The sequence below is a fragment of the Sorghum bicolor genome, chromosome 6 (assembly GCF_000003195.3).
Source record: "Sorghum bicolor cultivar BTx623 chromosome 6, Sorghum_bicolor_NCBIv3, whole genome shotgun sequence".
In the NCBI taxonomy this organism is placed as follows: domain Eukaryota; kingdom Viridiplantae; phylum Streptophyta; class Magnoliopsida; order Poales; family Poaceae; genus Sorghum; species Sorghum bicolor.
In genome coordinates this window covers 60,029,123-60,056,423 of record NC_012875.2, presented here as the reverse complement: position 1 = coordinate 60,056,423, position 27,301 = coordinate 60,029,123, and the positions used below count along the sequence as shown (strand labels likewise).

Genomic DNA, 27,301 nt, shown 5'->3' with positions numbered 1-27,301 from the left:
CATGATTGAACAATGTTTGTCAAATAAGGCCTTGTTTAGTTCACGCAAAAAACCAAAATTTTTTCAAGATTCTCCGTCACATTGAATCTTGTGGTATACGCATGAAGCATTAAATATAGACGAAAACAAAAACTAATTATATAGTTTGCCTGAAAAAATCGCGAGACGAATCTTTTAAACCTAGTTAGTCCATGATTAGACAATAATTGTCAAATAAAAACGAAAATGTTACAGTACCCCGAAACAAAAAATTTTGAGAACTAAACAAGATCTAAAAACGAAAGTGCTACAGTGTCAAAATTTAAAAACTTTTTTTATGTAAATAAGGCCTAAATGCAGAGAGAAAAAGAAAAGAAAAGAAGGTTCTTGTTCTACTCGTCCATATGCCTTTGTGGAATGGAAGACTGGACAGCGACCACTGGTGCAATAAAGTTGACCATGCAGGCTAAAACGTCAGTCTCGGTATATACTCGCATGCACTTTTTTTTTGACAACATATTCGCATGCGATTGAATAATTGAATTATTCCTCTTATCTCATCAGAAAAGACAACATATTCGCATGAATAATTGAATTATATATTCCTCTCAACTCATGTCAGAAAAACAAGAGAAGAAAACGACCGTGACGAAAGAAACGGGCAGCGACGCCGGCAACGAACGCTGTCGTGTCGAGGAAAACGAAGGGGAACGCGAAAGCATTCAAAACAGAGGCCCAGGTCCCGGTTTCTGGCGTCGCCGGTTTTGTCGTCCGGTCCGTCCGTTCGGCGCCGCCCACGCCCACGGTCGGCGACTCGCCGGTGGCGCGCGCTCTTGACTGCTGTGCCAGCTGCCGCCGTGCCGCGGCATATCCTGCTTTCGCCAGGAATCATCCCACATTTCCACCCCAGACCCCACCATCATCCACACCTCGCATCGAAAAAGGCGGGCGAAATCCCACTGGCCACTGCCCACTACAGCTCAGTCACTGCTCAGCAAAACTAACCTCGTCCAGATGTAATTAAATTCATGTAAAAAGAGTACTGGCGACTAAAATTTTAAATAATTATAAAAAATGTATTTCATAATACATATACGATATTTGTTGGTGTTGTTTGGAAAAAAATAGATGGTTTGATTTGTAGTACTATAATATAACAACAAACGGTCTGTTTATTTGACTGAAAAACCATAAATAAAAATATTATTCATGAAAGAAAAATACTGCTCAATATTCGACGAATAATCTCATGTTAACTTCCATTTCAATGGCAACTTCTTCTCCACCTTTCTATTTTTCACCATTTTAAGGGAAACCGCAAACAAGTGGACGCACCATCACATAGCCAGTGGACGAAGGAGTCACTGACTGGTAGGCCCGCCATGCTCTTTGCATCTTCATGACGTGCAGTGCGCTGCTGTGATAATAATATTGTAACATGCCGGTGGGACCATCGTTCGCACTCGAAGGAAAAAATGGAAGGGGAAGAGAAAAAAAAAACACCAAATTCAGTGGGCACCACGTGTCCGGCGACTCGTCCCTGTGCCCGGTGCCTACTGCCTACTGCCTGCGCCTTCCATCTCCGTCGTCCTCGTCGCCCACGGAATCGCAATTCCCCACACTCCTCCCCTTTCTATAAAACTCCGCTACCAAATCTCGAATCCCATCTCGCTGCTTTCCGCCGCTCGACGCCGACGCCGACGCCGACGCAGACGCCACCACCGCTTCCCCCCATTCCCCCGTCCCGGACCGCGGAGCAGAGAGGGAGAGAGATCCGGAGCGGCGCGCGATGGCGAACATCGACATGGCGAAGATCCTGGCGGACCTGGACCGCGGCGCCGGCGACGCGCGGGTGCCCAAGACCAAGCTCGTCTGCACGCTCGGCCCGGCCTCCCGCACCGTGCCTATGCTCGAGAAGCTGCTTCGCGCCGGCATGAACGTCGCGCGCTTCAACTTCTCCCACGGCACCCACGAGTACCACCAGGAGACGCTCGACAACCTCCGACAGGCCATGCACAACACCGGCATCCTCTGCGCCGTCATGCTCGACACCAAGGTCCCTTCCTCTCTCTCTATGTCTTATGTGTCATGGATTTGCTTGCTCTGCTGCGGTTACCTGCTTTTGCTGCATGTTTGGGTTGGCTACGCTTGCCGATTGGTTGGATCGGGGCTGACGGGGACTGTTTTTGTTTGCCACTGGAGGGATCTAGTGATCTGTTCAGTGGGACGAGCTAGAGTGATCTGTTCGGGGCTGACGGGGACTGTTTTTATCTCAATATATGGTTTCCACTCACGGCACTCGGGGAGCTTGGTATTATCTCAATATGGTTTCCACTCAGGGAGCTTAGTATTTTGATCTCAATGGTTTTTTGGTAGAAGGTTTAGATCTTAACTTAGCATGCTACATATACACAGTATATGATTAACGCGTGTAATAGTACCAAAACTAATGCGTGCAAGTAGCTTTTTCCTTGAATAACATGTGCTGACTTTTGGCAGTTTGACATAATCGTGCCAATGGATTTGCATGCGGCTCTATACGGGCCCTCTTGCAAAGAGCTGATGTTTGTGCCTTGAATACTCCATATAGAATACAAGCTGCACGTCTTGTTGGTTGAAGCTAGTTTCAGATTTTGTCTGCTTGTTGTTCACGTCACTGCAAGTCTGGAATTTGTTTGGACTTAAATGGTTTGATTGACTGCTATGGAGTTCATCTGCATCGAGCTTCCAAGGTCTTTATTCCTTGATTTATTGACAGTTGCTGCTACTTTAGTCAATATATATGCTGTTGGTTATCGTGTTTGTGAAAAGGAAACGGTACTCCATGTTGGTTAAAGTTAGTTTCAGATTTTGTACATTAGCACTTTCAGTTGTGTGTTTAGCTTTAACTACCCAGAGTGTATTGCAAAGTTGGTGGATGTTGAGTACTCCTACTTTAGCTGATGTGGAAGTTAGGTTTTAAAAAGTCAATTCCTTCACTAGACTTGAAGATTGGCAAATTGCAAGCCAAAATATTTTTCTTGGACATCACCGTTTTGAGCTCAGTGGTTTCAGTGTCATGAATCTGTGATTAGGTTACATTTGTGACGTGTGACACATTAGTGCCAAGGATTAGATTTGCCTTGTTGCCATTGCTCACTCTTGTGTCAACAATTCTCCATGTGAATGGTTGGATTCAGTTCCAAATTTGTTATGTTTTGTTCAGATTACTTTTGCCACTTCTGGTTATGGTTCTGCAATGGTCCAGGGATTAATGTATTACTTCTGGTTTCGGATTTGGAATGGTTTGGTTGTCTCTAAGTCTGAGAGGTTGCAACTGAGAGGTTGCAATGCCAAAGCATTCAGCCTCCCCAGATATTCAGGGTAGTCAATTTCAAATTGATGTTTCATTTTCTTCACACAAGAGCTGATCAATAACGAAACTTCTAGGGATCTTTATTCCTTAATTTCTTGTCAGTTGCCACTAAATTGCTACCTCTTCATTTTCGCATGTTTTAATTCATGGTTCACATGGTCATATTTGTTGGTTTGGCTTCATCATTAAAATTGCCTGCTCTTTGCTGCTCATGTAGTTATGTGTGACTCCATGATATTTTGCAGAACTTCTGACTGTATTCTTCTTTGTATGGCATTTAAGGTGGTTACATGAAGTGTTCTTAACTAACCTTTTGTTGCTGCAGGGTCCTGAGATTCGTACAGGGTTTTTGAAGGATGGTAAACCAATTAAGCTAACCAAGGGTCAAGAAATCACTGTCACCACTGATTATGATATCAAGGGTGATGAAAATATGATTGCTATGAGTTACAAGAAACTGCCTGTTGACGTGAAGCCTGGAAATGTCATACTCTGCGCAGATGGTACTATCTCTCTGGCCGTTCTGTCTTGCGATCCTGATGCTGGAACTGTGAGGTGTAGGTGTGAGAACACTGCAATGCTTGGTGAGAGAAAGAACTGCAATTTGCCAGGAATTGTTGTGGATCTTCCTACATTAACTGAGAAAGATAAAGAAGACATTTTGGGCTGGGGTGTTCCAAATGATATTGACATGATTGCTCTATCCTTTGTCCGTAAAGGATCAGATCTGGTGACTGTCAGACAGGTTCTTGGGCAGCATGCCAAGCGCATTAAGTTGATGTCAAAGGTTTGTATATACTATCACTGTTGTACTTCAAAGGGTTATATCAGCTATTTCTCTGTCTATAATTTTGCACAACATGATTTGCTTGCATCTCTCATATGAAACCTTCTCGTCTTAGTTTTACTGTAAACAACTTGATGGCCAGTTTTTGCCATGTTATGTTATTTATCAGTAACATATGAAAGTAGTATGTTGAGTACTCTTTTACCAACTAGGATATAGTGCTTGCCCAGGCTATGACTTCACAAGTATTTTTACTTGACAGTTGGCTAGCGAAATGCAATTCTGTTACTTTACGTTTCCACCTGTTATGCTGTTTTACTCCTGGCCGAATTCTCCGAAATACTGGATAATTCTTTTATGGTTCAGACTAGTTCATGTCATGTATTGCTTCTTCACTGCAATATCTGGAATCGGTTTCCTGCTATAGTGTTGTTCATATTACATGATGATAATGGACATATAGAACTTATGATCATGTTAGTTATGCTGTCATGGATCTGATTTTTTTCATGCTATGGTTCTGCTATGCAGGTTGAAAACCAAGAGGGTGTTGTAAACTTTGATGAGATCTTGAGGGAGACTGATGCTTTTATGGTTGCTAGAGGTGATCTGGGAATGGAGATTCCAGTTGAGAAGATTTTCCTTGCACAGAAGATGATGATCTACAAGTGCAACATTGCTGGCAAACCTGTTGTTACTGCTACCCAGATGCTCGAGTCAATGATCAAATCTCCTAGGCCAACACGTGCTGAGGCCACTGATGTTGCAAATGCCGTTCTTGATGGAACTGACTGTGTCATGCTCAGTGGTGAGAGTGCTGCTGGAGCCTACCCTGAGGTGGCTGTGAAGATCATGGCTCGTATCTGCATTGAAGCAGAATCTTCCCTGGACCACGAGGCAGTTTTCAAGGCGATGATCAGGTCCGCGCCTCTTCCAATGAGTCCTCTGGAGTCTCTTGCATCATCTGCTGTGCGAACTGCCAACAAGGCCAAGGCCGCCCTGATTGTCGTCTTGACTCGCGGTGGCACCACGGCCAAGCTGGTCGCCAAGTACCGCCCCAGGGTTCCCATCCTCTCTGTTGTCGTACCTGTGCTAACGACGGATTCTTTCGACTGGACCATCAGCTCCGAGGGCCCAGCTAGGCACAGCCTGATCTACAGAGGTCTCATTCCCCTCCTTGCTGAGGGCTCTGCAAAGGCTACAGATTCAGAGTCGACAGAGGTGATCTTGGAGGCTGCGCTGAAGTCGGCTGTGCAGAAGCAGCTTTGCAAGCCTGGTGATTCCATCGTGGCTCTTCACCGTATTGGCGTCGCCTCTGTCATCAAGATCTGCATCGTGAAGTGATCACCATGACTTGACTCCAAAGTCCCCGGGGTGGTTCTCACCGCTGGGATCCATGTTTCTGCCTCCTTTTTACTTCATTTTTCGGGGACAGATAATTATGTTGTAAGCCTGCGTCTGTTCTTTGCAGTTGCAGGATGTTTTTTGTTCACATAGTCTTTGAGCTGGTAAATGAGGAGGGAGAGGACTCCATTGATGGTAGTGGTAATAAGATTTGTATCTACGGAGTTAAGTTAAAGGCTTTTTCATGAAAATGGTGGAACGCGCTGTATGTCAGTTCTTTATAATTGTTCCGAAGGATAGCAAATCTTGCAAACATACGTATTTGAGATACAAACTGTGAACTTCTCCAGTCCGTCAAAAACATGCAGTTCTAAGTCAAATGATTAGAAGTTTGATTAAATTTTGATAAAAAGATACTAATATTTATTTTGTTATATTAAATACGTATCATTAGATTTCTTATGAAATATTTATATAATTATATCTACTTAAATTTGTATGAAATAATTTTATAGTATATCTATGTCGAGTCATGCATGTTGATAATTATAGTCAAACATAAAGATAGTTTGCTTTGGACTGGAGCTAAATTGCATCTTTGGACGGAGATAGTAACACGCTTTTTATTTAAAAAGAAATATTAGTTGCTTTTGCGAGAAATCCATTTCACCGATGGCTTGAAGGGACAGGAATGTGGAAGTTACTTTGCTGGCAAGTGACCGTGGACGGATAGGCATAGGTTCGCGGCGTGTGCGCGGCTCCTCACTTCCCTGGACGTCCGACACCGGCGGGAATGCACGCGTAAGCGTAGCCATCTCCGTCCACGGAAAGGGAAAGAGATGCATCCGTGTCCGGCCGCCACCACGGATGGGTCTCTTTGATCGCCTCCTCCTCGGCGGCGGCGATCTCAGCAGGGGGAACGAGGACCAGGAGCGCGGTGGCGGCGCCGAGACGGCCGCCATGGGGTCAGAAGTGCCGCCGCCGTCGGCCATCCCTCCCCTCTCGGCCGCCGCCTCCTCCGTCGTCCGCCGATGCGCTGGGTCCGTCCATCCCGATCGACGTTGCGCGCGCGCCATGGCTCTGTTCTTTCTTTCTTTTTTCGTTCACCGTGACATGGTAGGATCTCATCGCATTGCATTGTGCGTGAACCATGGCAGGATCGCGGGCGTGCCGGTGGATCAGCTGCTCCGGCGGCTGGACGCGGAGGAGCAGGCCGGCGGGCCGCTGGAGTACGCCAGGAGCGTCGTGGAGTACTGCTCCCACGTCGCCCTGCGCGTGGAGGCCAGGCGCCCGGACCACCTCGGCGACAGGGAGTTCCACACGCTCACTTACGACATGATGCTCGCCTGGGAGGCGCCCGACGAGGAGACCGACGCCGTGTTCCAGGTCAGATCGGCCCTTGTCTTCTCCCTGTTAGATACTGAAAACGGCATGTAGATACTGAATCAGGATTCGTCATTGGTTTTCTCACGATGCAGAAAACGGCATTCAGCGTTCTCCGCGACGATGCTGATGACGACGACGGTGCATCCATTTTCTATTCAAGCCCAACGCAGATGGCAATTCAGGTCTCTCGGTTGCTTCCCCCTGTATATGATTGTGCTCTTGATCAAGCCCTTCCATCAGTTGATTCCTTCGTGTTACCTGAGCTTGATCTTGCGTGATGCAATGGCTAGGTCGATGGCAGAAGGACAGTTGGACCCGAGGCATTTGCCAAGATTGCTCCTGCCTGCCCTGCCATGGCACATCCCATCACCGTCCGTAACCTATTTGACGCGCTCACCAACTCCACCGGAGGACGGCTGCATTTCCTTATCTACCACAAGTATCTCAGAAGCTTAGACGAGTACGTATATATACGCATCGATCCATCCTCACCATGTTCACATTGTCACAAGCTATCACATTCTTCTTCTGAATTACGAGCATCGCTCACTGTATGTCTGTATCATCTCTGACGCTAGGGCGTTCTTCTCTGCAAAACGTATGTTAGGGGGGCACAAAGCCCCTGCCCTGCAACTATCTGAGGACGAAGTGATCCTTGACATCCACGGGGCTGCGACAACCAAGCCAGTTCTTCAGCACATCGGGACGTCCACGTGGCCTGGTTAAGCACCCTCCTTATGGTAATTTTGATCAGCGCTGCTGACCTGTGCTTTTTCACGAGGTTCTTAATGTGTATGGAACTGCACATTCTGTAGGGAGGCTCACACTGACGAATCACGCACTCTACTTTGAGGCTATTGGTGTTGATTTCTCATACTGCGAGGCTGCTGTGTATGATCTGGCAAGGGACTTGAAACAATCGGTAAAACGTGAGTCCACTGGGCCATGGGGTGCTCATCTCTTTGACAAAGCTGTCATGTACAAGTCCAGCTTGACGTGAGTAGCTACATAACAGTACATTATGTTATATACAAAAAAGTCAATATTTTTATCATAATTGCAATTTGCACATACTAGACTAACTAACATATGTGTACTGCGACAGCAGTGAACCTGTCTTCTTTGAATTCCCACAATTCAAAGGCCACACTCGCCGAGACTACTGGTTTGCAGCCATCAAAGAGGTGCTGCACGCACACAAGTTCATCAGGAAGTACAGGCTTGCCAGTTTCCAGAAGGCAGAGGCTCTCTCCGTCGCAACATTAGGGATTTTGCGGTACCGCACTGTTAAACAGGGATTCCACATACTACCAGCACATTTCAAGACCATCCTTGCATTCAACTTGGCAGAGAAACTGCCGAAAGGGGACAAGATTCTGGAGGCATTGTATGGCCAGCTCAAGCAGCATTGCCCAAGATTCAGAGGAAGCCAGGATTTTGGTCAGAGCAGTTCTGATGAATTGATGCTTGCTGACCCCTTCCCACTTTCTGCGTATACCATGGTGACAATGGGTTTGCTGAAACTGAAAGAGGAGGACAATGCTGAGGAGAGAGATTTCACTGTGCGAGACGTGCAGATTGGAGGAACTAGCTCAGTTCAGATGGCTCTAGAGCGATCGGTTGGGTATTCAGGTAGAGTGGAAGCAGCAAGGGCTACGCTTGATCAGGTCAAAGTGGAAGACATAGACACTAATGTAGCTGTCCTAAAGGTATTGATTTTGCTCGAAAATAGTTCATTATCTTGCATAGAATTTAACTTAGGTAAATCTGAAACTAAAATTATGGCGCGTGGCAGAACCTAAACTTTCATTGAATCACTGTACTAAATAGCAGGGCATGTTTCAGGCTGTCAACATATGTCATCAAGGGAGCTCATGATCAGGGTTTGTTTAAGGATTGTTAATGCACTAACACTATTTAACTCCCTCCAGGAACTACTATTTCCTTTGATTGAAATAGGCAAAAGGCTGCTCGCTTTGGCCGGGTGGGAAGAGCCCTTTAAATCTTTTGTCTTCTTGTTATGTTTCCTCTACATGGCATACAGGTATTGTTTTCTGATATGTAGTGATATCACCTATAATATCATCAAGTTATTTTTGACAAATTTGGGTTAGAAAAAAGGTATTTGTGCAAGTAGCAAAAGTTGCCTATGTTTTAGTAAGTCGTTGTCCTTTACTGCAGTGGTTGGATCTGGTTCATGTTTCCTGGATTTTTGCTTGGTTCTACTCTCTTCATGCTATGGAACAAACATTATGGGAATGGGCGCTCGGTAGAAGCATTTGAGATCATAACTCCTCCTCGAAGAAGAACTGTGGAACAGCTCCTAGCTTTGCAACAGGCCATCTCGCAGCTGGAAGCACATGTGCAAGCAGGGAACATTTTTCTCCTCAAGCTCCGGTCCCTCATGCTTGCAGCATTTCCTCAGGTGTCTCTTGATCTCTTCTGTTATGTAGCCATATTGTTTGAAACATTGCCATCCTGACCAGTGAAATTTGTTGCTTGAATTCAGAGCACCAACAGAGTTGCAGCTGCACTTGTCGTTGTGGCCATGTTATTCACATTCATGCCATTGAGAACCATTGTTCTACTGATTCTTCTAGAAGAATACACAAGACAGATGCCATTGAGGAAAAAGAGCAGCGAAAAGTTGGTGAGAAGGTTAAGGGAGTGGTGGCTCCGGATTCCGGCTGCGCCTGTACAACTTCTAAAGCCTCGGGACACTAGGAGATGGAGATCGAGATTGAGATAAGATAAGCAAGTAAAAAAAATGTTGGTTTGATTGCTTTACGCCATGCTCCATGGACATTCTTTTGAGCGGTAGAGATATTGGTATCATGCCGTCAAAATGAGTGTTCAGATGAAAAAAAAACCCTTAGTTTAAGCTAGGCCTGATTTTAACAAGTGGAAATAGATGAAGAAATGGTGTCTTGTTCATTGTAGCAAACATATATGGCTTTTCCTGATATGACGGAAAAAGAATAGATGAAAGAATTAAATCTTATGTCATGACCTGTTTATCCATTGCAAGTTGCTACTGATTAGTGAAGCTGTGATATATTAACATCTCCATACCAAACCATTTTACTTTAGTTAGAATTAGAATTGGGGATGTTGACATCACATCTACTTTATTTTATATATTCATTGACTACACTTTTAAAACAACATCAGTTTAATATGGCCGATTCAATCGGTCAAACTATAACAGATTGATTGCAAAATATACTATAATATATAATTTTCATTTGCCCTAACAAACGACCTAAATTTGAAGTCAAAAGGGAGCACACGATGCCCTGCCCCGACTGCAATCCGATGTATTCCCTTTGTCAAAAAAAAAAAAAAGAATGTAATTATAGGAAACATGTCAATCAAACTAGCCTGATTTTAACCAAATTTGCCCAACTTTAACCAAATTTATAGTAAGTAGTATTGGCATTTATATCTCAAAATAAATTTATATAAAAAATATATTCTATAACTAATCTAATGATACTTATTTTACCTCATGAGTGTTAATATATTTGTATATAACTTTGTCAAAGTTGAAACTGTTTGACTTATCGAAATATGAGAATTGCATGTTTTTGTGGCTGAAAGGAGTAAGATATACCTAGAGCAGGACATTGCCAATGACCTGTCAACTGCCTGCCACGTGTGCAGCCCAAGTGACCACCTCTCTCTGCACGTTGAGCCCCACTTAGAGGGTGTTTAGCTGGAGGTGTTAAAGTTTAACAGTTACTGTAGTATTTTTATTTTATTTGGCAATTAATGTCTAATTATAGATAAATTAGGCTTAAAAGGTTTATCTCACAAATTATTTTCTAATTGTGTTTTTAGTTTCATAAATAGTCTATATTTAGTCTCTGTGCATGTGTCCAAACATTACATATGATAGGAGTTAAACTTTACCACACGGAACCAAACTGGGCCCGCCCATGCTGTGTGCACGGTGGGTCCCACATCACACATGTCTTTAAAGCCATTCTTAATTAGAGTTTCATGACATTAAATGAGTTGACATGGCATAATAGATGAAGAGAGATGATAAAATTATGAGTGTCTAGTTATCTATTGACAGCTTTTATGTGGTCAACTCTGTCAGAATTTTTATAAATGCAAACCAGTAGACAATCGTTGCATAAATCTTAAAACACAATCAAACATATAGAAATATGACAGATTTAGTACCGAAAAATCTATCAACAGATAAATACTAAAAGTCATAAAAATTTCATGGGATGAAAAAAGTTTCATGGGATAAAATGATTTTCATGAGATAAAACTCATCTATACTAAGTCTTGAAAACTGGGAGACGGAACTCCTATAGCTTTTCTGCCTCCGGATGCTGAGGACCTGTTTAGTTTCCATCTAAAATTTTTTCACTCCATCCCATCAAATATTTGGACACATGCATTAAGCATTAAATATAAATTAAATAACTAATTGCACAGTTTACATGAAAACCGCGAGACGAATCTTTTAAGCCTAAGAGCAACTCCAAGAGCTTGGATAAAATTAGTAGCCAAATTCTATTATTTAGCCATTTTATAAAATAGAAAACTTCTTAAAAAAGAAGAAGTCCACAACAGTTTTGCTACTTTACAAAATCAGATAGCTAGTGTCAGTGATTGACTACGTATGGCCACTAAAAATCAAGGTATAGCTAACTTTCTATTTTATAAAACTAGATAGCTAGTGTCAGTGGTTGACTATATATATGACCACTAAAAATTAAGGTATAGCTAACTTTTTATTTTATAAAACTAGATAACACATCTGTTGGAGCTTACTTTTTGTTGTGCAAATTCTAAAATAGTCTCCACAATAAAAATAAAAGCTGTTGGAGTTGGTCTAATTAGTCCACGATTAGCTATAATTGCTACAGTAACATATATATGTTAATGACAAATTAATTGATTTAATAAATTCGTCTCTCGGTTTTTAAAATATTAAAAAAAAAACTTTTCACCCACAAACTGCCTACGAAGCGAAGCTGGGACGAGGCAGGCCGGCTCAGTTTATACTAGTAGTGGTAACACGTAATTAGTTGGGTGAATGCAGCAAGGAAGGAACGCGCGTACCTTGCCGTGCAAATATGAAATGGCGGAAGTTTGCAGGCAACCGTTGATCACGTCATGACGGACGAAAACAGCTTTCGGCTCCCGGATGCAGCCCCCGGCTATCAGAACGTTCAACGCATTAACAACAACAACCGGCCAGTGGTCAAATGAAGCATGCGTGCCTGCAGGGATTAGGCATCTTCCGTGCAATTAGACAATTAGTTATATTCGCCTTCTCTGCCGTGACACGACAGGGGTGAGGTCGGCATGACGACGACACGGCCAGGGATCGCTGTTGCCGCACCGACCGTCCGTTCATTCAGGCCGACGGTATACGTCTGTACATGCTCCTGGTGGTCTCGTGCCGACGGTGACTCTTCCATCATGCCCCGTGGCGAACCGGCCATCGCAAGCCTGAGATGAGACTTTCGTGCACGACCTTTTGCTACAGCCTGAGTACCGCACGATAAATTCTGAATCACACCGTATCTAGAATTTTGACAAACGATAGGTCATGTGGCATGACACGATCTGTATATTAGGATACGTACGCGTAGACCAGTGTGACAGTACGCGTAAGCTCGACACGAAGCATGAGAAAGGCCCACCTTTATGCAAGCCCGCAACCATCCACGTACGTGCAGTGCAAACGCCGCGCAGGCGCAGAGCGTGCGATGCGTGTCGAACTGCAACACGACACTGGCGGCTACGCTCACCACGACTCACCTGCCCCCAACAGCAGCATGCTCACTAGAACGCGTAGGTGCACCCGGACGCGGCGGCGAGGAGTCAAAAACTTATATATATATGTATATCCTGGAAATGTCACGAGCATCACAGGAGTGAGAACACAAAGGCAGGCATGTGATTTCTTCTTCCACGAAACACACAGGGGAGAGAGAGGGGAAAACGCGGAAGTCAATACTCATGCCGCCATGGTCCATGGCGAGCCGAGTCAAGGGCAGCCGTCTAGAAGAGCCAAGCCAGACCAACAAGACATGGCGACGACATATATACACGACTGAGCACCGAGACGACAATAGCTTTAAGCCTTTAACTATCCAGTCCTGCAGCCGCGGCGTTCGTGCATTTCGTACAGGCAACGCCGCCACACCGGCCGGTCACCGGAGAGAAGTACAGGGCCGTGCAGCAGGTTTGAGCGCAGCACACGACCAAGCATGACAGACTACCACAGGATCCACCCTGTGAGCGTGGGCTCGCCGCCGCCGTCCGCGCCGCCGGAGCATGCCAAGAAACCCAGCCACGACCAGCTACTACCGGTGACCGCCCCGCCGCCGTACGCACCAGCGCCGCTGCCCCCGCCGCGGCGCCAGCGGAGGCACAGCCGGTGCTGCCGGTGCGTGTGCTACACCTTCCTGGCCCTCGTCCTGCTCGTCGTCGCGCTCGGCGTTACCGCGGGGATTCTGTACCTCGTTTTCCGGCCCAAGATCCCGACCTTCAATGTGGACCGGCTCACCGTCACCCGGTTTGACGTGAACACCACCACGGCCACGGTCACCGACGCGTTCGACGTCGACGTGACCGCCACCAACCCGAACCGCCGCATCGGGATCTACTACGACGGCGGCGACGTCACGGCGTCCTTCAACGGCACCGTGCTGTGCCGCGGCGCCTTCCCGGCGCTGTACCAGGGCCACCGGACCACCGTGCACCCGAACATCTCGCTCGCCGGGGAGACGCGGCTCGATAGCGACGTCGCGGCGCAGCTGCTGCAGCAGCGGCAGGCCGGGTTCGTGCCGCTCACCGTGCGCGCCCGCGTGCCGATACGCATCAAGTTCGGCGCCATCAGGCTGTGGAAGATGACGGGCAAGGCCAACTGCAACCTGGTGGTCGACAATATCCAGGCAGGCACGCAGCTGAACATCCGATCCAATACTTGCAGTTTTAAGCTTAAGATCTAGATAGATAAATACCTTAATTTTATGAATTTGGCCATATTTTGTTCAAATTGTTTGTCATGTTTCTACAGTGCATTAGTTAGTTATATCAATAAGATTACATCTCCTTGTATATGACGATGAATCCACCGGTTGAGCTCTGCTTCAACATGGGTGGTAGAGGTGTACAATTTCGCTCCATTCTTCTCGGCATGTGTATTCATAGCTTGAGTGTAATATTATTCGGTATGCATTTACATATTTTAAAAAACTTGGTATGAAATTATTTATACGTGTCAATAAAGCATCGTTGTTATTTGAAATATATTTATATTTGATTATTGTACCCATCGAATTTCATATAAATTTTACTGTGTTGTTTAAATGGATTTAACTTAAAAGGATGCAAGTATGAGTTATGGCCGGGTTATTAGAGGGAAAAGCACTTTGTAAAAGAAAATTCTTAAGGAAAAACAGGTCATGTTATAGACAAACACTCCCTTTTCAACTAAGTCAAGTAAACTATGGATCTTTCTATAAATTCCCTAGTTCCCTTTGGAATACACAAACTTCGCAAAAATTATATAAAAATTTGACTCAAATCCATTTCCACGAAAAACACAATAAGACCTAAAAGCTATGATAAAAACTACTTTTTTTCTAGCTGTGCGGGTTTGTTTGCGCCACATGTCCACCGCGTCCCTCCCTCCTCTACCGCGGTGGCTATGCTTGAATTAGGTCACTGCACCTCTCTCTCTCTCTCTCTCTCTCTCTCTCTCTCTCTCTCTCTCTCTCTCTAGCAGCTAACAGCGTTCCTAGGCCACTATCGCCAGCGAGGTGCCTCCTTCTCCTTTTCCTCCCACTTTTTCTATGGTTGCCATCTCATTTACCAGGGTGTAGACGTTGGCGTAGGGTGTAGTGAAAACCATGTGGACAACTACTTCCAAGAATTCGGGCTCGAGATTACGTGATGCAGAAGCTCGATGGGCATCACGATCTCAGTGTTGTCGTTCTGCTTCTTTATCTCGTAGGCGTTGTTCGTATGCTACCTCCATAGCCAAGCGTCGTTGCTCGACGTCTTAGCAGGCTGCTTCATACCGTTCCCACTCTTCCTTGTGGTGTTAGGCGTGGTTGCGTCGAATTTGTCATCTTCTGTTCTTCCATTTCTCTATTGTGTGTCGGGGCATCTGCGCAGATATTAGATAAAGTTTCTTTTCTTTCCTAGATGTTTGGTGGATTAGGCATAGGGATCTGGGTGGTTGACCGGCCATAAAGACTTCACGGGAGTGTCTTGTGGCCGATTGAGTCCTAGATTCTATAGTCGTCGCGCTGTCCATGATCTCTGTAGAGTTGTGGTCGTCGCCGGTTGGAAGAGTACTGCCATCTTGATAGGGTAGGTGATCCACCATACCGATTAGACAAGATGGATTTGTTGAAGAAGTATCAGGCCGAGCACCCGACCAACGAACAATGCCTTCCTCGAATGTGATAGACAGGACCAGTCCCTTTTGAGCACCCATCAAGGGAATCTCCTCCTCTAGCTACATGAGATAGCTCATTGTATCTTGATAGATTGTAGCTGAATTTTTGAGTCCGAGTGGAAAACGAACTGGATCTTCGATTTGGGCTTCGGATGGGACCTCCAACTCGGACAGGTTTGACGTGTCTAAGTGGGAGTCGTGGTTGATACAGGGATCCCATGTCTGAGTTGAATCGGAGATTGAGAGGTGTGAAAACTTCTCAACGAGATGATCTAGCGTGGTCATTGAGATGCTTGGTGATGCTTGAGGCACCGCAATGTCCATGAAGCAGCTTTTGAAGCTTGCCACTGTTATCCGCCTCGCAGATCCAGGAGCCAAAGATGAAGGTGGTACACGACAAGAAAATCATGTCGTTGAGGTTCACCGAGCTCTCAATCGTGAAGTCGCCAGAAGCCCCTACCTAGCACACCATTTGTTGGTGTTTGATGACCGACAACTCGTCATGGGGGTACCCGGGACGATGTTCAGAGGGCTTCGATGTACGAAGAACTTGATGGTAACACAAGGAAACGACGATTTATACTAGTTCGGGCCCTCGAGAATCGATAAAAGCCTTTACGCCTAGTCTGCGTGAGACTTTGCATTGGATTGCTTGATATGATTATGTATACAAGGGGATGCATTGTACCTCTCTTTATATAGAGGAGAGGGTAATGACACATATCTAGTACTAATCGGTTACAATAGAAGAGTCCTAGTCCTATTACAGAACCTAGTTTTCTTAGCAAGCCACTAAGTTGATCTTCAATCGCTTGAAGTACGCCACCTTGTCTCGTGTCCTTCAGTAGATCATGGACCAGGCTAGGGCCCATCTGAGTAGTAACCCCTACGAGGAACCCCTAGGACCCTAGTGTGTCGTTAGTGTTCTGTCAGAATTGCACCGTCCAAGGAGTGATGATGAGGGCCTTCGCTGTGTCAAAAGGGTAGATCTAGTGGTGGGACGAAGGTGACACGAGCCTTCTCTCTTTAACTCTTTAGCTGACGACAATGTATAATTAATTCTAAGATGATCGAATTTAAGCAATTCTTCAAAAATCCAGCCATATTATTCCGATTTTGTGAATCAGCTTGAGAGAAGGACAAGCAACTAGTTTGTTTTGCGTTGGCCACACAAATTCAACAGCATATCATTCTTTAATTTCATTGTCCGAGTTATTAGAATAACTTTCTACAACATGCATAGTTGAACGATGAGACCTACGAGTATCACGAGATTCTTTTAAATGAGATTCGATCGCATTGGCTTTTTGCAGTAATTGATTAACATTAAGGAACTCGTAATGCTCAAATTTTTTTCTCTAATACTAGAAGGTAAACAAGTAAAACACAAATCAGTGAGGTCTCTTTTAGAAATCATCACATGGAAACATCGATTCTTAATGTCTCTAAAACATTTAATAAAATCAAGATCGGACTTATCATGCCCTTGATGAACCGATGTAAGGTGGGATAATCTAGTTTTATGGACTCTATTATAAAAGTGAGCATGGAATTTCTCTTCTAATTCAGCCCATGAACCAGTAGAACAATGCAGTAATGAAGTAAACCATGCAAAAGTTGTACCGGTAAGAGATAAAGGAAAATGGTGAACTTTCATGAAATCTAAAGTACTAACTTTGCCCATTTGAGCAGAAACATGCTAATATGCTCCATAGATGATCTATTGTCGTCACCACTGAATTTTCGGTACCCTCCAACCATCTGGTGCTTTCATGAAATCAAAATTTAAAGCGTATGGCTTATGATATGTGGTCCTATTAGGCTTAATTTGTACACCCAAGCTCTCCTCAATGGATTTAGACAATTTATCTTTAAACCGATTCAAAGTGTCATTAAAATCGGTACCGGGAGCTACGGGGACATGATTATAAGCATACAAATTTGAAATGGTCGGTGGGTTAGGAAGAACCATGTTATACCCCGCGTTGTGTTTGTTTTCTGAATTAAATTATAGCAAAAAATGACTAGAATTGCAACAAATATGACCCTCAAACTCAAATACACTACATATCAAAGCTTGTCTTCATTTGCACTTCTTTTCTAACACGATTACACAACTTTGCATTCAGACTCACACAGAAGTGCTCTGATGAACTGGACTTTGCATTGAAAGAAAAATACACAGAGGTACTCTAATCTAAACTAATTTAACAACCGAACATTTCCATCCACACCCTTCGCAGGGCTGCACCAACATTGGCCATCCCGTGTCACCCTATCTTCCTGCACGGCGGCAATGGCTTGCCGCACAGACACAGGTTGTGCGCGTACGCGGCCGCACGGAACAGGTTGAACGGCTTGGCCTGCGGTATCTGCCCGCACAGCCTGTTGCCCCTAAAGCTCGCGTGCCGCACGCCCGTCAGTCTCGTGAAGTTGTCCGGTATCCTCCCGACGAGCTCGTTCCTCGACACGTCCAGCCACCGCAGGCGCACCATCTCCGCCATGGACGCAGGGATGGTGCCCCTGACGCGGTTCCTGGACATGTCCAGCCTCTCCAGGCCGCTCAGCTTGGAGACCGAGCTCGGGATCTGGCCGCCGATGGCGTTGCCCGAGATGTCAAGCCACCTGAGCCCCGCGCCGCGGGCGAAGTCGGGCAGCGCACCGGTGATCCTGTTCTCCGACACGTCCAGGTGCTCTAGTTTCTGGGCAAGAACAACCTGTGGACTAGTAGTTCTGTTGGAATGGCTGGCCGCCGTCGACAAGCTTCTGAACAGCTGGGCAATGTCGCCGGTGAGACGGTTGCGGGAGAGGTCCATGGATACCAAGGAAGGCAAGGCGTTGCCAGTGCCGGCGCCGGTGGGGAGTGGACCGGAGAGCCCGTTTCCTGACAGGTTCAGGTACCACAGCTTCTGCAGGCCGAGGAGTGATGCTGGAATGGAGCCTACAAGCATGTTGCCATCCATGGCCAGAGAGTTCAGAGACCGGAGGATGCCCATCTGGGGCGGAATCTGGCCAACGATCTTGTTATGGCTCAGTGACAGGTCCGTCAGGCTACGCAGGGTGTAGAGCGACGCCGGTATCTCGCCGGAGAAGCTGTTGTTGCTGAGGTCCAGCAAGGCCAGGTTCCTGAACTGGCCAAGAAACCCGGGCATGGCGCCGGAGAAGAGGTTGCTGCCGAGATCAAGGTACGCCAGCCTCGACAGGTTCACGTAGCTCGGAGGCACCGCGCCGGAGAGGCGGTTCCGGGCGAAGTTGATCTGCTCCAGGCCGGAGAGTGCCCCGAGCTCCGGTGGCAGCTGCCCGTCCAGCCGGTTGCCCGCGAGCGAGAGGTACTGTAGCGACCGCAGCCCGCCGAGGCTCCCCGGGACGGGCCCGGACAGCATGTTGCCCTCGAGGTAGAGCTGCCTGAGCCGCGCCAGCCGCGCCAGCGCCGGCGGGATGGCGCCCCCGATCCTGGCCATGTCGCGGACCACCAGGGACTCCAAGAACTCAAGCCCACCGAGGGACGGCGACAGCGCGCCCTGCATGTAGCGCCGCGCGCCTCCGTTGGGCGGCGGCGCTTCCAGCCGCAGCGCCACGACCCGCCCCGTGGCGGCGTCGCAGGTCACGCCCTCCCACGCGCCGCAGCAGTCGCCGCCGGCCCACGTGGCCAGGATGCCCGTCGTGTCCACGGCCACGCCCGCCTTGAAGCCCAGCAGCGCCGCCCGGTCCGCGGGCGAGCACGGCGGGGACGGCCTGTCGTCGCCGCCACGGGCCGAGCCAATGACGCCGGACGAGTCCGCGTGGTGGCCCGCGCAGCGCGGCAGCAGGGCAGCAAGGAGGATGGCGACGACGCGCAGGAGCCTGGCGGAGATCTGCATTGTTCTCGTAGCTGACGGCGCGGTAGAACACTACTGCACTAGCGCCGGTGATGATGTGATCGACGTGTGATCATGGATCAGAACGAAAAGCACCAGGAGGTAGGGAAGACGACGGTGGCTTGACGTAGCGAGCACGAGTGTGTGTGTGTATGATGGTGCGTGCGTGGCCGTGGGGAGCTGCGAGTGCGGTACGTGGTCGGCGCCTGAGTATTTATAGCGCGCGACGTCGTGGCGCGGAGGACGAACGGGGACGGGAGCCTCGCGCGTGGCGTGCATTCACTGTGCTCATGTGCCGGGGCCCGGGGCACCTCGCGGGGAGCCTAGCGAGACAAGTCAGTCACAGTTACCGCGGCGCGCGGCCGGCGCATGAGCTCAGGACTTCAGGAGGGTATGGTATGGTATGGGGCTCCGCTTTCGAATTCGCCGACGTCGCCGGGGGGCAACGGGCCGGCCGGTGGTTATGCGCCGCGCCGCGCAACACGGGGTGCGTGATAGGTGTGGGCAGCGAAAGGCACTCGATGGTCGCCACGAAGAGGAGGGGGCACTCGATGTGCCGTCGGTTAGCCGTTGCTGCCTTTCAATCGACGAGTGTGGCCGGGGCACAAGCTGGTACTCCATCCTCAAAATAAGTACACGTCTTATTTTACGTACTCAATTATTTTCAAATATGATTAGATTTATAGAAAAAATATCGTATTCTAACTAAATAGGTTTACTATCCAATAATAATAATAATTTATTATTATCATAAATATGAGTATTTTTTTACTAAAGAATATATTTAGTAAAATTTTAGAATTTTGACTCCTCGAAATGTAATACAGTATGTGTAGACAGAAGCAGTAGTGTATAATATATTCTCCCCATCTCACAAAATGAGTCAATTAATAAATCTATGTAAAACATACCATCAGACCGAATAAATATCATTAGATTAATTATGACATATGTTTTCATATAAATATATTTGGAAACATAAAACTTTTTGAACGAAAATTTGGAACCATAAATAGTAGTACTATTTTTTGTTATTTTGGTTTAATTTCAAAAAAAAAACTTTTGGTTCAATCAATCAATCTACAAATTGCACTCTTTTTAGGATTGGAGGGACTACACGAGTGACGGTGGATGGTGATGGAGTCGAACGACGTGCAGTTTCATAGGCTTTACTGGCAGCTCTAGGTCCTTGAATCATCATCACGCCTCGTTGTTACAACTTTTGCAGGATTATGTTGCCGTTTTATGCCAAGTGCCAGACACGACTACGTAAGCATCGTGTTGGTATAGCCTCAACTATGACCAAGCTAGCATGCGCTGATACGCACTCATGCGCTCCACCACTGTGTTGTGCTAATCCGGGAACAAACTTTTTTTTCTGGCTTTGCACTTGCTTGACTGTACGAGGTTCTTTTGAATTGAAAATCACGCTCTGGTTTTTGGCACATAAACGTAGGATATATGGGCCGAAACTTACATGGTCGTGTAGTATGTATGCATCCTCAGCCCACCCCACTAGGCAGGCCTGGACCGCGGCTGCATGTTGGTTTGGCGGAAATGAGAGAACCACGACTTTCGCGTTAGAAGGAGCCCAAGCCTCCAGGAGATACCTCTTTCGTCGTACACTTTGAACTCTCAAAATCATTCAAATTATCTTTTCTAGCCTGATTTGAAGTCGTTTTGAAGGGTATTTCGTCCTTTTTTAAGTTTAGATCTAGTAAATACTCAACAAGTCTTTTAAACCATGTAAACTGTCTCTAAGCTTCTAAATTTTTTTAATAAAAATCCTAGAGACACATTGAGATAAAAAAAACCAAATAAAATATTTAGAGCACATGAAACCTATCTTTAGAAGCTATTAAAAATAGATTTAGCTCTAAGAAAATGGAAACAATATACAAAAAAATCTTAAAAATACCAAAACATTATAATCGATGCCAAATCCTACCGCCTCTAGAAATTACTAAATTTTAAAATTGGGACAAAAAAGGCAACGAAGTGTTTTAATCTAGTAGAGGCCCACTAGGAAACCCCTAACAATGGCTTTAAACAAACACTTGTTGGGTATTAAATGATTTCAAATGTAGAATTCATCAACTATAAAGTAGTAGATCCCTTTGAGAACTATAAGTTTGATATAAAGTTTGTCTTTATCTGACTTAATTTAAATATGTTATAAATTTTATTGTTGTTCACCTATTTTAGAGGTGAACCAAATTGCCAACCACCTTAAGAAATGCCTCCATTTCTAGAGGAATCTACTAGCCGTCTCTAGAATTGAGATTTTTAGTGGTGGTCATGTCGATTGCCTCTAAAAATAGAGATTATTTCTAGAGGATTTCCGTAGATGGGCCATCTCAAAATCTATTTTTAAAGATAAATTTTGATAGAGTTATCTCTACAAAAAAGAGGCATATCTAAAAAATGATTTCTTTAGCAATGTATCTTTACAATCTCTCTCAGGTTTTTAAGAAGCTTTTAGGCAATTTTATGGTTGATTTATCAGGTATTTATTATTTATATAGATTTTTAGGACAGGGAGGTACTTTTGAATGGTCTTGAGCAGGGGGGATAGGATGTCTACTTTTAGATTTAGATGAGAGAAATAAGACGAGATGGCTTAAGGAGGTAAAATAGACTTTTTACATTTATACACAGCTAGACGACCAGTGCAGCCGTTGGTTTGTATTGTCTTGTTTGTATATGAAAGAAATAATGAAACATGGGTACAAACCACATATATTTTCCCGTAAACAAATATATGTAAGAGAGAAACCCAAAACCAATGTATTGAGTGGGCTTGTCCATAACTTCGAGTTTGACCTAACTAACAAAAAATAATTTCAACTCAAGGAAACCCAAAACAAATACGAGAAATAGCCGAAAAAATGTACGTGTTTTAGTGGCCGGGTGAAAAAAATGTACCAGTGTTCCTTTTTTCTTACCTGACCCGAACGGACGAACCCGACTCGATTATCACGTCTCTAGTCCCATGTCACCGGATCGATGCCGGCCGGACTGGAGAGCCCGGCCCGGCCGGAGGTTACTCAAGTCACAGTTCACAATCAAAATCAGGTTGTTGATCCTTGTTTTCTACTGTACGTACCAATCTTGCTTTCACGGTTTCTTGCTGATTTGGTGTTGCCTGACACTACTATGCCTATCAGTATATATATAGCCCCAATAATTCCGATCCAAAAAAAGTGCGTGGCATCGTCTGCGTGTGCGCCTCCCACCAGGGCATGAACACGTACGTACGCAAATCGCAAAGCCGTTGGCACTGCTGATGGTGAGTGGTGACATCTCCACTACAGCGCGCGGCGCCATCAGAGCTATAGTTCAGTGTCGCGTTGCGACGTTGCCGCCTTCTATTATTTCAGCACTCGCCTGTAGCATGCTCTGCCGCATGCATACCTTGGCATCCCTTGTAAGCATGCCTTCCTCTTTTTCATTTGTTTAAGCAATCCTTTTATCTCCTCCTAACCACATTTTGTCGCATTTTGTCGTAAAGCTTTGCGCTCCTAATTGTGTGCCGGTTCAAACGTTGTTATCATGCATGTACACTAGTAATCTCTATTGGCTGCGTCTGGATGCAAATGATATGATCACATTAATTGCTATCTTATATATAAGCCTGCAGCCAATGCAAGTAGCAGTTCATGTGGTAATTAATGGCAATTCTAGAAAAATAAGTCATGCATTTATCATTAACCCTGGAGGATATTTGCATATAAATTACTCCTACCTAGTAGGTTAATTCATACTGCACATCAAAAAACAGTATTTATGAGTCATACTGTTTCAGCAAACGAATATTGTTTTTCTCTCACAACAAATAGTACTTTCAGCTGTAATTTTTCAGCAAAACGAATAGATCAGATTTGTAGTTTCATACACAGTTCATTCCTGCATGCCCCCTGCATGCCTTTGGGTTAATAAAAACATTGTGATCTTGTTACAGATTACATGAGTAGTAGACTGTCATTTTCTTCCGTACAAGTTAGCAATATAAGTTTCTACTACTTTCTGATAGTATATGTAGGCTAGCTTTTGGTAGCCGGGCATGCACGCATGCAGGTGATTGCAAACATTACTAAAGTATTATGCAGCACTAGTGACAAGAGGGAGCAAATCATACGCTAATCTTTCAGGAATGAACTGCCAACCTAGCGTTCAACACTTGAACTAACTCGAGCTAGCTAGCTACCCTTTATTTTATCTTTTTTGTTTTTTTCGTTCAGTGGCCGGTGGTGACTGGTGAGCACGCCATTTTGAATTGGCCGCAAATTAAAGGGGATGGAAAGGACGAAAGGACAGCCGACTCAGATGTCATGTTTCACCCAATGACATGTGTTTGCACTGCGGGCGTGGCCGGGGTCCCTCTCCCTGCAAGTTGAGGCTGCATTAGCATGCCCATTTCTCTAACCAAAAGAAGCTTGGCTTTCTAACTCATCCCACTCAGTGTCAAATAATAATTAGTCTGTAAAAGATTACAATGATTGTAACTTTCTTCGTGTAATCAAGATGATCTTTGCACTGCACATGCGCTTTGTTTCTAGATGATAGATAGATAGATAGATGGATCTGTTAGTACTACTTGAAAGTTTTTGCATGCATATATAGGGACATCATCATGCTGTAATAACGGCATTAGATTATGTAGAGTAGTGCATATAGCATGGAAGGGGCTATATAGTTGAGGCTATGTTTATGTTATTTTTCTGGTAATATGCTCATGTTGTTCACAAGCAAGTGCATTGTGTGGGTTGTTGGGTAATGTATTTCTTTTTCACCAAAAATATATCTTGTACTATGGTACGGTGAAACCGTGAAATAAAGCGCAGTTCTTACTTGAGCTGAGGTTCCAAATTAAATAAAGAATGAATTTATGTGTTGATCTCTATGCATTCTGGTCAAGTTGGAGTTTCATCAGCATCGATCAAGGACCCGAGTCTTTACACGTAGAGAGAGAGAGAGAGAGAGATGTGCAGTGATCAACTTGGCCAAACTGATCGTGCGTGTAAGGATTGGAGCTTTAATTTATTTATGTGGTCCCTGCATACCTTTGGTAACAAGGCTAGCAATACATTTGAATATTTGATAGCTACTGCACATCAAAAACATATGGCCGGCATGGTACGATCCTCGTCACCACAGGTACCGATTGGCAAGATCTTGTAGATTCCTTAACAATACTGAGATAGTACTTCTTTGGAGTCTAGATTCAATTCACTGTACGTACAGTGTTGCTTGCAGATATATACGTACTTGTGTGTTAACAGTACGTAAAATATGCTTGCATAGTTGCATAAAAAGTGGAAATATAATTAACAAACTGATCGCCATTATTTGTTCAGTACTGCTCGATCATAGCAAGAGGCATTTTTTTCAACTAATTAATTAACTGGCTCCGAGAAAATTAAAGAAGTAGTAGCATGAAAGATAGTAAAGGACAATATCGAATCTATTAGCAAAAGGCATTTTTTTTCAAGGAAAAGCTAAGGAGGGAAAGTGAGCACCTTAATAAAGGACTCAAAATGCCAAAAACTGACAAATCTGAATCATGTTGCCTCGCTATCCAACTGACTCTGATAGTCTGATCCAACTTCACTTCTGCAAGCACGCACATGCATGTTAATAAACTCCATCTTGGCTTCAGTCGTGAATTATGCATGCATGACAACTGTTCAACAAAACATGTTCTTCAGATATACTATATTTAAAGGTAGAATTGCAGAGAAAAGGTTTCCCACTTCAAAATCGAAGTTTAAACGAAAGATTGTAGAAGCCAGCTCATATGTCACCTGGACTTGGACGTTCCATTTATAAGATATTTTATATTTATCTGACTTTGATATAAAGAACACGACAAGCGATCTAGGACGGCTAAAACATGCTTAGTGCATGTATTGTGGGGGTGGTTTTTGCAACAAAACTTTGGCATGGGGTGTACCTTTACAATAAACAGCTTATATGGTGAAATCTCAACTAAAGTCTGCTATGGTGTGAATTCTTTTTTTCAATTTTAAATCAGTATCTTGTGAGGAGAAGAAAGGTAGTAAGTGGGCAAGCATGTAGGAATACACCTATGCTGCTGCACTTCTTGTGCACCAACCACACCATTTGCTTCTGCCACTACTGCAGGTACACTGCAGCTGCACTAGATCGAGAGCAGGTGCAAATAACAACTTGTGGTCTGTGGACAAGAGTAGCATAGAAGCTACCTGTGTGTGACACGCATGGCATGAGCAGCCACAGATAAATCCACCCCCTCACTCATCCAACCTCACTTCGCAGTGGAAGCGCAAGCGCGAAGCAGCCAAAGAAAAAGAGCCATGCACGCCGCCGCGGCCACCAAGCTTCTCCTCGTGTTCGTCTTCACATCCATGGTGATCATCCCCCATGCATCATCCCTACGCTTCCACTACATCAACCATCACAACCTCACCACCAAGACGAGCACCACCTCATCGTCCACCTCTGCTCACCGCAGCCGCGACCGCCGCCCTTCGTTCGCGTTAGTGCGCCGCGACGCAGTCACCGGCGCGACGTACCCCTCGCCCCGCCACGCGGTGCTCGACCTGGTGTCCCGCGACAATGCGCGCGCCGAGTACCTCGCGAGCCGCCTGTCCCCGGCGTACCAGCCGACGGACTTCTTCGGCTCGGAGTCGAAGGTGGTGTCGGGCCTCGACGAGGGCAGCGGCGAGTACTTCGTCCGCGTTGGCATCGGCTCGCCGCCCACGGAGCAGTACCTCGTGGTGGACTCCGGCAGCGACGTCATCTGGGTGCAGTGCAAGCCGTGCCTGGAGTGCTACGCGCAGGCCGACCCGCTCTTCGACCCCGCCTCGTCGGCGACCTTCTCCGCCGTGTCGTGCGGGTCGGCCATCTGCCGGACGCTGCGCACCTCCGGGTGCGGCGACTCGGGCGGCTGCGAGTACGAGGTGTCCTACGGGGACGGGTCCTACACCAAGGGCACGCTCGCGCTGGAGACGCTCACGCTGGGCGGCACGGCGGTGGAGGGCGTCGCGATCGGCTGCGGCCACCGCAACCGCGGCCTCTTCGTCGGCGCGGCGGGGCTGCTGGGCCTCGGCTGGGGCCCCATGTCGCTGGTCGGGCAGCTCGGCGGCGCGGCCGGCGGCGCGTTCAGCTACTGCCTCGCGAGCCGCGGCGGCTCCGGCTCTGGCGCCGCCGACGCCGCCGGGTCGCTGGTGCTCGGGCGGAGCGAGGCGGTGCCGGAGGGCGCCGTGTGGGTGCCGCTCGTGCGTAACCCGCAGGCGCCGAGCTTCTACTACGTCGGCGTGTCGGGGATCGGCGTCGGCGACGAGAGGCTGCCGCTGCAGGACGGGCTGTTCCAGCTGACCGAGGACGGCGGCGGCGGCGTGGTGATGGACACGGGCACGGCCGTGACGCGGCTGCCGCAGGAGGCGTACGCGGCGCTGCGGGACGCGTTCGTGGGCGCCGTGGGCGCGCTCCCGCGCGCGCCGGGCGTGTCGCTGCTGGACACGTGCTACGACCTGAGCGGTTACACCAGCGTGCGCGTGCCCACCGTGTCCTTCTACTTCGACGGCGCCGCCACGCTGACGCTTCCGGCGAGGAACCTGCTGCTGGAGGTGGACGGCGGCATATATTGCCTCGCGTTCGCGCCGTCGTCGTCGGGCCTGTCCATCTTGGGGAATATACAGCAGGAAGGGATCCAGATCACCGTGGACTCGGCCAACGGATACATTGGTTTTGGACCCGCTACCTGCTAGATCAATCTGTCTAGCTAAAAGCAAGCTTACTTTGCTTTTACTTTGCCTAGTGGCGGGTACACATGCATGCGTTGCGTTTTAACCGTAGGCGGCATACAGGATGAGAATGTATTGGGCAGTGTATATACACAAGTACGGAAGTACCCCTAGTAGTACGTAAATAGAGGTAACAGAGAGTGTGTCAAGAAGAAAAATGTCTTTCCTTTGTGTTAGGAAAGGTCCTGAAGTTTGGCAAGAACAAACATATACATATACTCCGTATCATATATGTTGAGACGTTGAGTTCAGCATTTGTCACCTGCACGCACCGGCTCACCTTCCCAAGGCAGTGTGTGTAGCCATCCAACTGAGATGCCAGTCCAGCACCATGATCGGTGTTGTGCGCCTGCACTGAAACTG

General features: G+C 46.4%; 5 protein-coding genes across 6 annotated transcripts; 4 read left to right on the top strand and 1 right to left on the bottom strand.

The window, feature by feature from the left end:
* Positions 1,519-5,780, top strand: LOC8085870 (pyruvate kinase, cytosolic isozyme). Its single transcript, XM_002448730.2, has 3 exons — positions 1,519-2,035; positions 3,660-4,121; positions 4,653-5,780. The coding sequence occupies exons 1-3, from the start codon at positions 1,769-1,771 to the stop codon at positions 5,463-5,465; spliced, it is 1,542 nt and encodes a 513-aa protein (XP_002448775.1). The 5' UTR covers positions 1,519-1,768; the 3' UTR covers positions 5,466-5,780.
* On the top strand, positions 6,185-9,857 carry LOC8085869. Of its 2 annotated transcripts, none has more exons than XM_002448729.2 (10): positions 6,185-6,505; positions 6,623-6,851; positions 6,944-7,033; positions 7,142-7,311; positions 7,430-7,572; positions 7,667-7,847; positions 7,957-8,560; positions 8,783-8,895; positions 9,033-9,276; positions 9,361-9,857. In XM_002448729.2, the coding sequence occupies exons 1-10, from the start codon at positions 6,333-6,335 to the stop codon at positions 9,598-9,600; spliced, it is 2,187 nt and encodes a 728-aa protein (XP_002448774.2). In that variant the 5' UTR covers positions 6,185-6,332; the 3' UTR covers positions 9,601-9,857. The 2 variants fall into 2 exon arrangements, with proteins under 2 accessions (XP_002448774.2, XP_021318237.1); XM_021462562.1 differs by having other exon boundaries at positions 6,186-6,505; positions 7,960-8,560.
* On the top strand, positions 12,742-14,113 carry LOC8076462 (NDR1/HIN1-like protein 6). The gene has a single exon (XM_002448728.2). It carries the CDS (start codon positions 13,094-13,096, stop codon positions 13,835-13,837), a length of 744 nt encoding a protein of 247 aa, XP_002448773.1. The 5' UTR covers positions 12,742-13,093; the 3' UTR covers positions 13,838-14,113.
* LOC8085868 (DNA damage-repair/toleration protein DRT100) lies at positions 17,345-19,154 on the bottom strand. The gene has a single exon (XM_002447276.2). It carries the CDS (start codon positions 19,152-19,154, stop codon positions 17,565-17,567), a length of 1,590 nt encoding a protein of 529 aa, XP_002447321.1. The 3' UTR covers positions 17,345-17,564.
* On the top strand, positions 25,119-27,178 carry LOC8076461 (protein ASPARTIC PROTEASE IN GUARD CELL 2). The gene has a single exon (XM_002448727.2). It carries the CDS (start codon positions 25,487-25,489, stop codon positions 26,900-26,902), a length of 1,416 nt encoding a protein of 471 aa, XP_002448772.1. The 5' UTR covers positions 25,119-25,486; the 3' UTR covers positions 26,903-27,178.

What these genes read in the sequence shown, in the direction of transcription:
- LOC8085870 (XM_002448730.2), top strand. Translation starts at nt 1,769, where the DNA reads ATGGCGAACATCGACATGGCGAAGATCCTGGCGGACCTGGACCGCGGC. An exon ending in CCGTCATGCTCGACACCAAG is followed by an intron (nt 2,036 to 3,659) that starts GTCCCTTCCTCT and finishes TTGTTGCTGCAG; the next exon opens with GGTCCTGAGATTCGTACAGG. An exon ending in GCATTAAGTTGATGTCAAAG is followed by an intron (nt 4,122 to 4,652) that starts GTTTGTATATAC and finishes TCTGCTATGCAG; the next exon opens with GTTGAAAACCAAGAGGGTGT.
- LOC8076461 (XM_002448727.2), top strand. Translation starts at nt 25,487, where the DNA reads ATGCACGCCGCCGCGGCCACCAAGCTTCTCCTCGTGTTCGTCTTCACA.
- LOC8085868 (XM_002447276.2), bottom strand. Translation starts at nt 19,154, where the DNA reads ATGCAGATCTCCGCCAGGCTCCTGCGCGTCGTCGCCATCCTCCTTGCT.
- LOC8085869 (XM_002448729.2), top strand. Translation starts at nt 6,333, where the DNA reads ATGGGTCTCTTTGATCGCCTCCTCCTCGGCGGCGGCGATCTCAGCAGG. An exon ending in TATCTCAGAAGCTTAGACGA is followed by an intron (nt 7,312 to 7,429) that starts GTACGTATATAT and finishes CTCTGACGCTAG; the next exon opens with GGCGTTCTTCTCTGCAAAAC. An exon ending in CTAATGTAGCTGTCCTAAAG is followed by an intron (nt 8,561 to 8,782) that starts GTATTGATTTTG and finishes AACTCCCTCCAG; the next exon opens with GAACTACTATTTCCTTTGAT.
- LOC8076462 (XM_002448728.2), top strand. Translation starts at nt 13,094, where the DNA reads ATGACAGACTACCACAGGATCCACCCTGTGAGCGTGGGCTCGCCGCCG.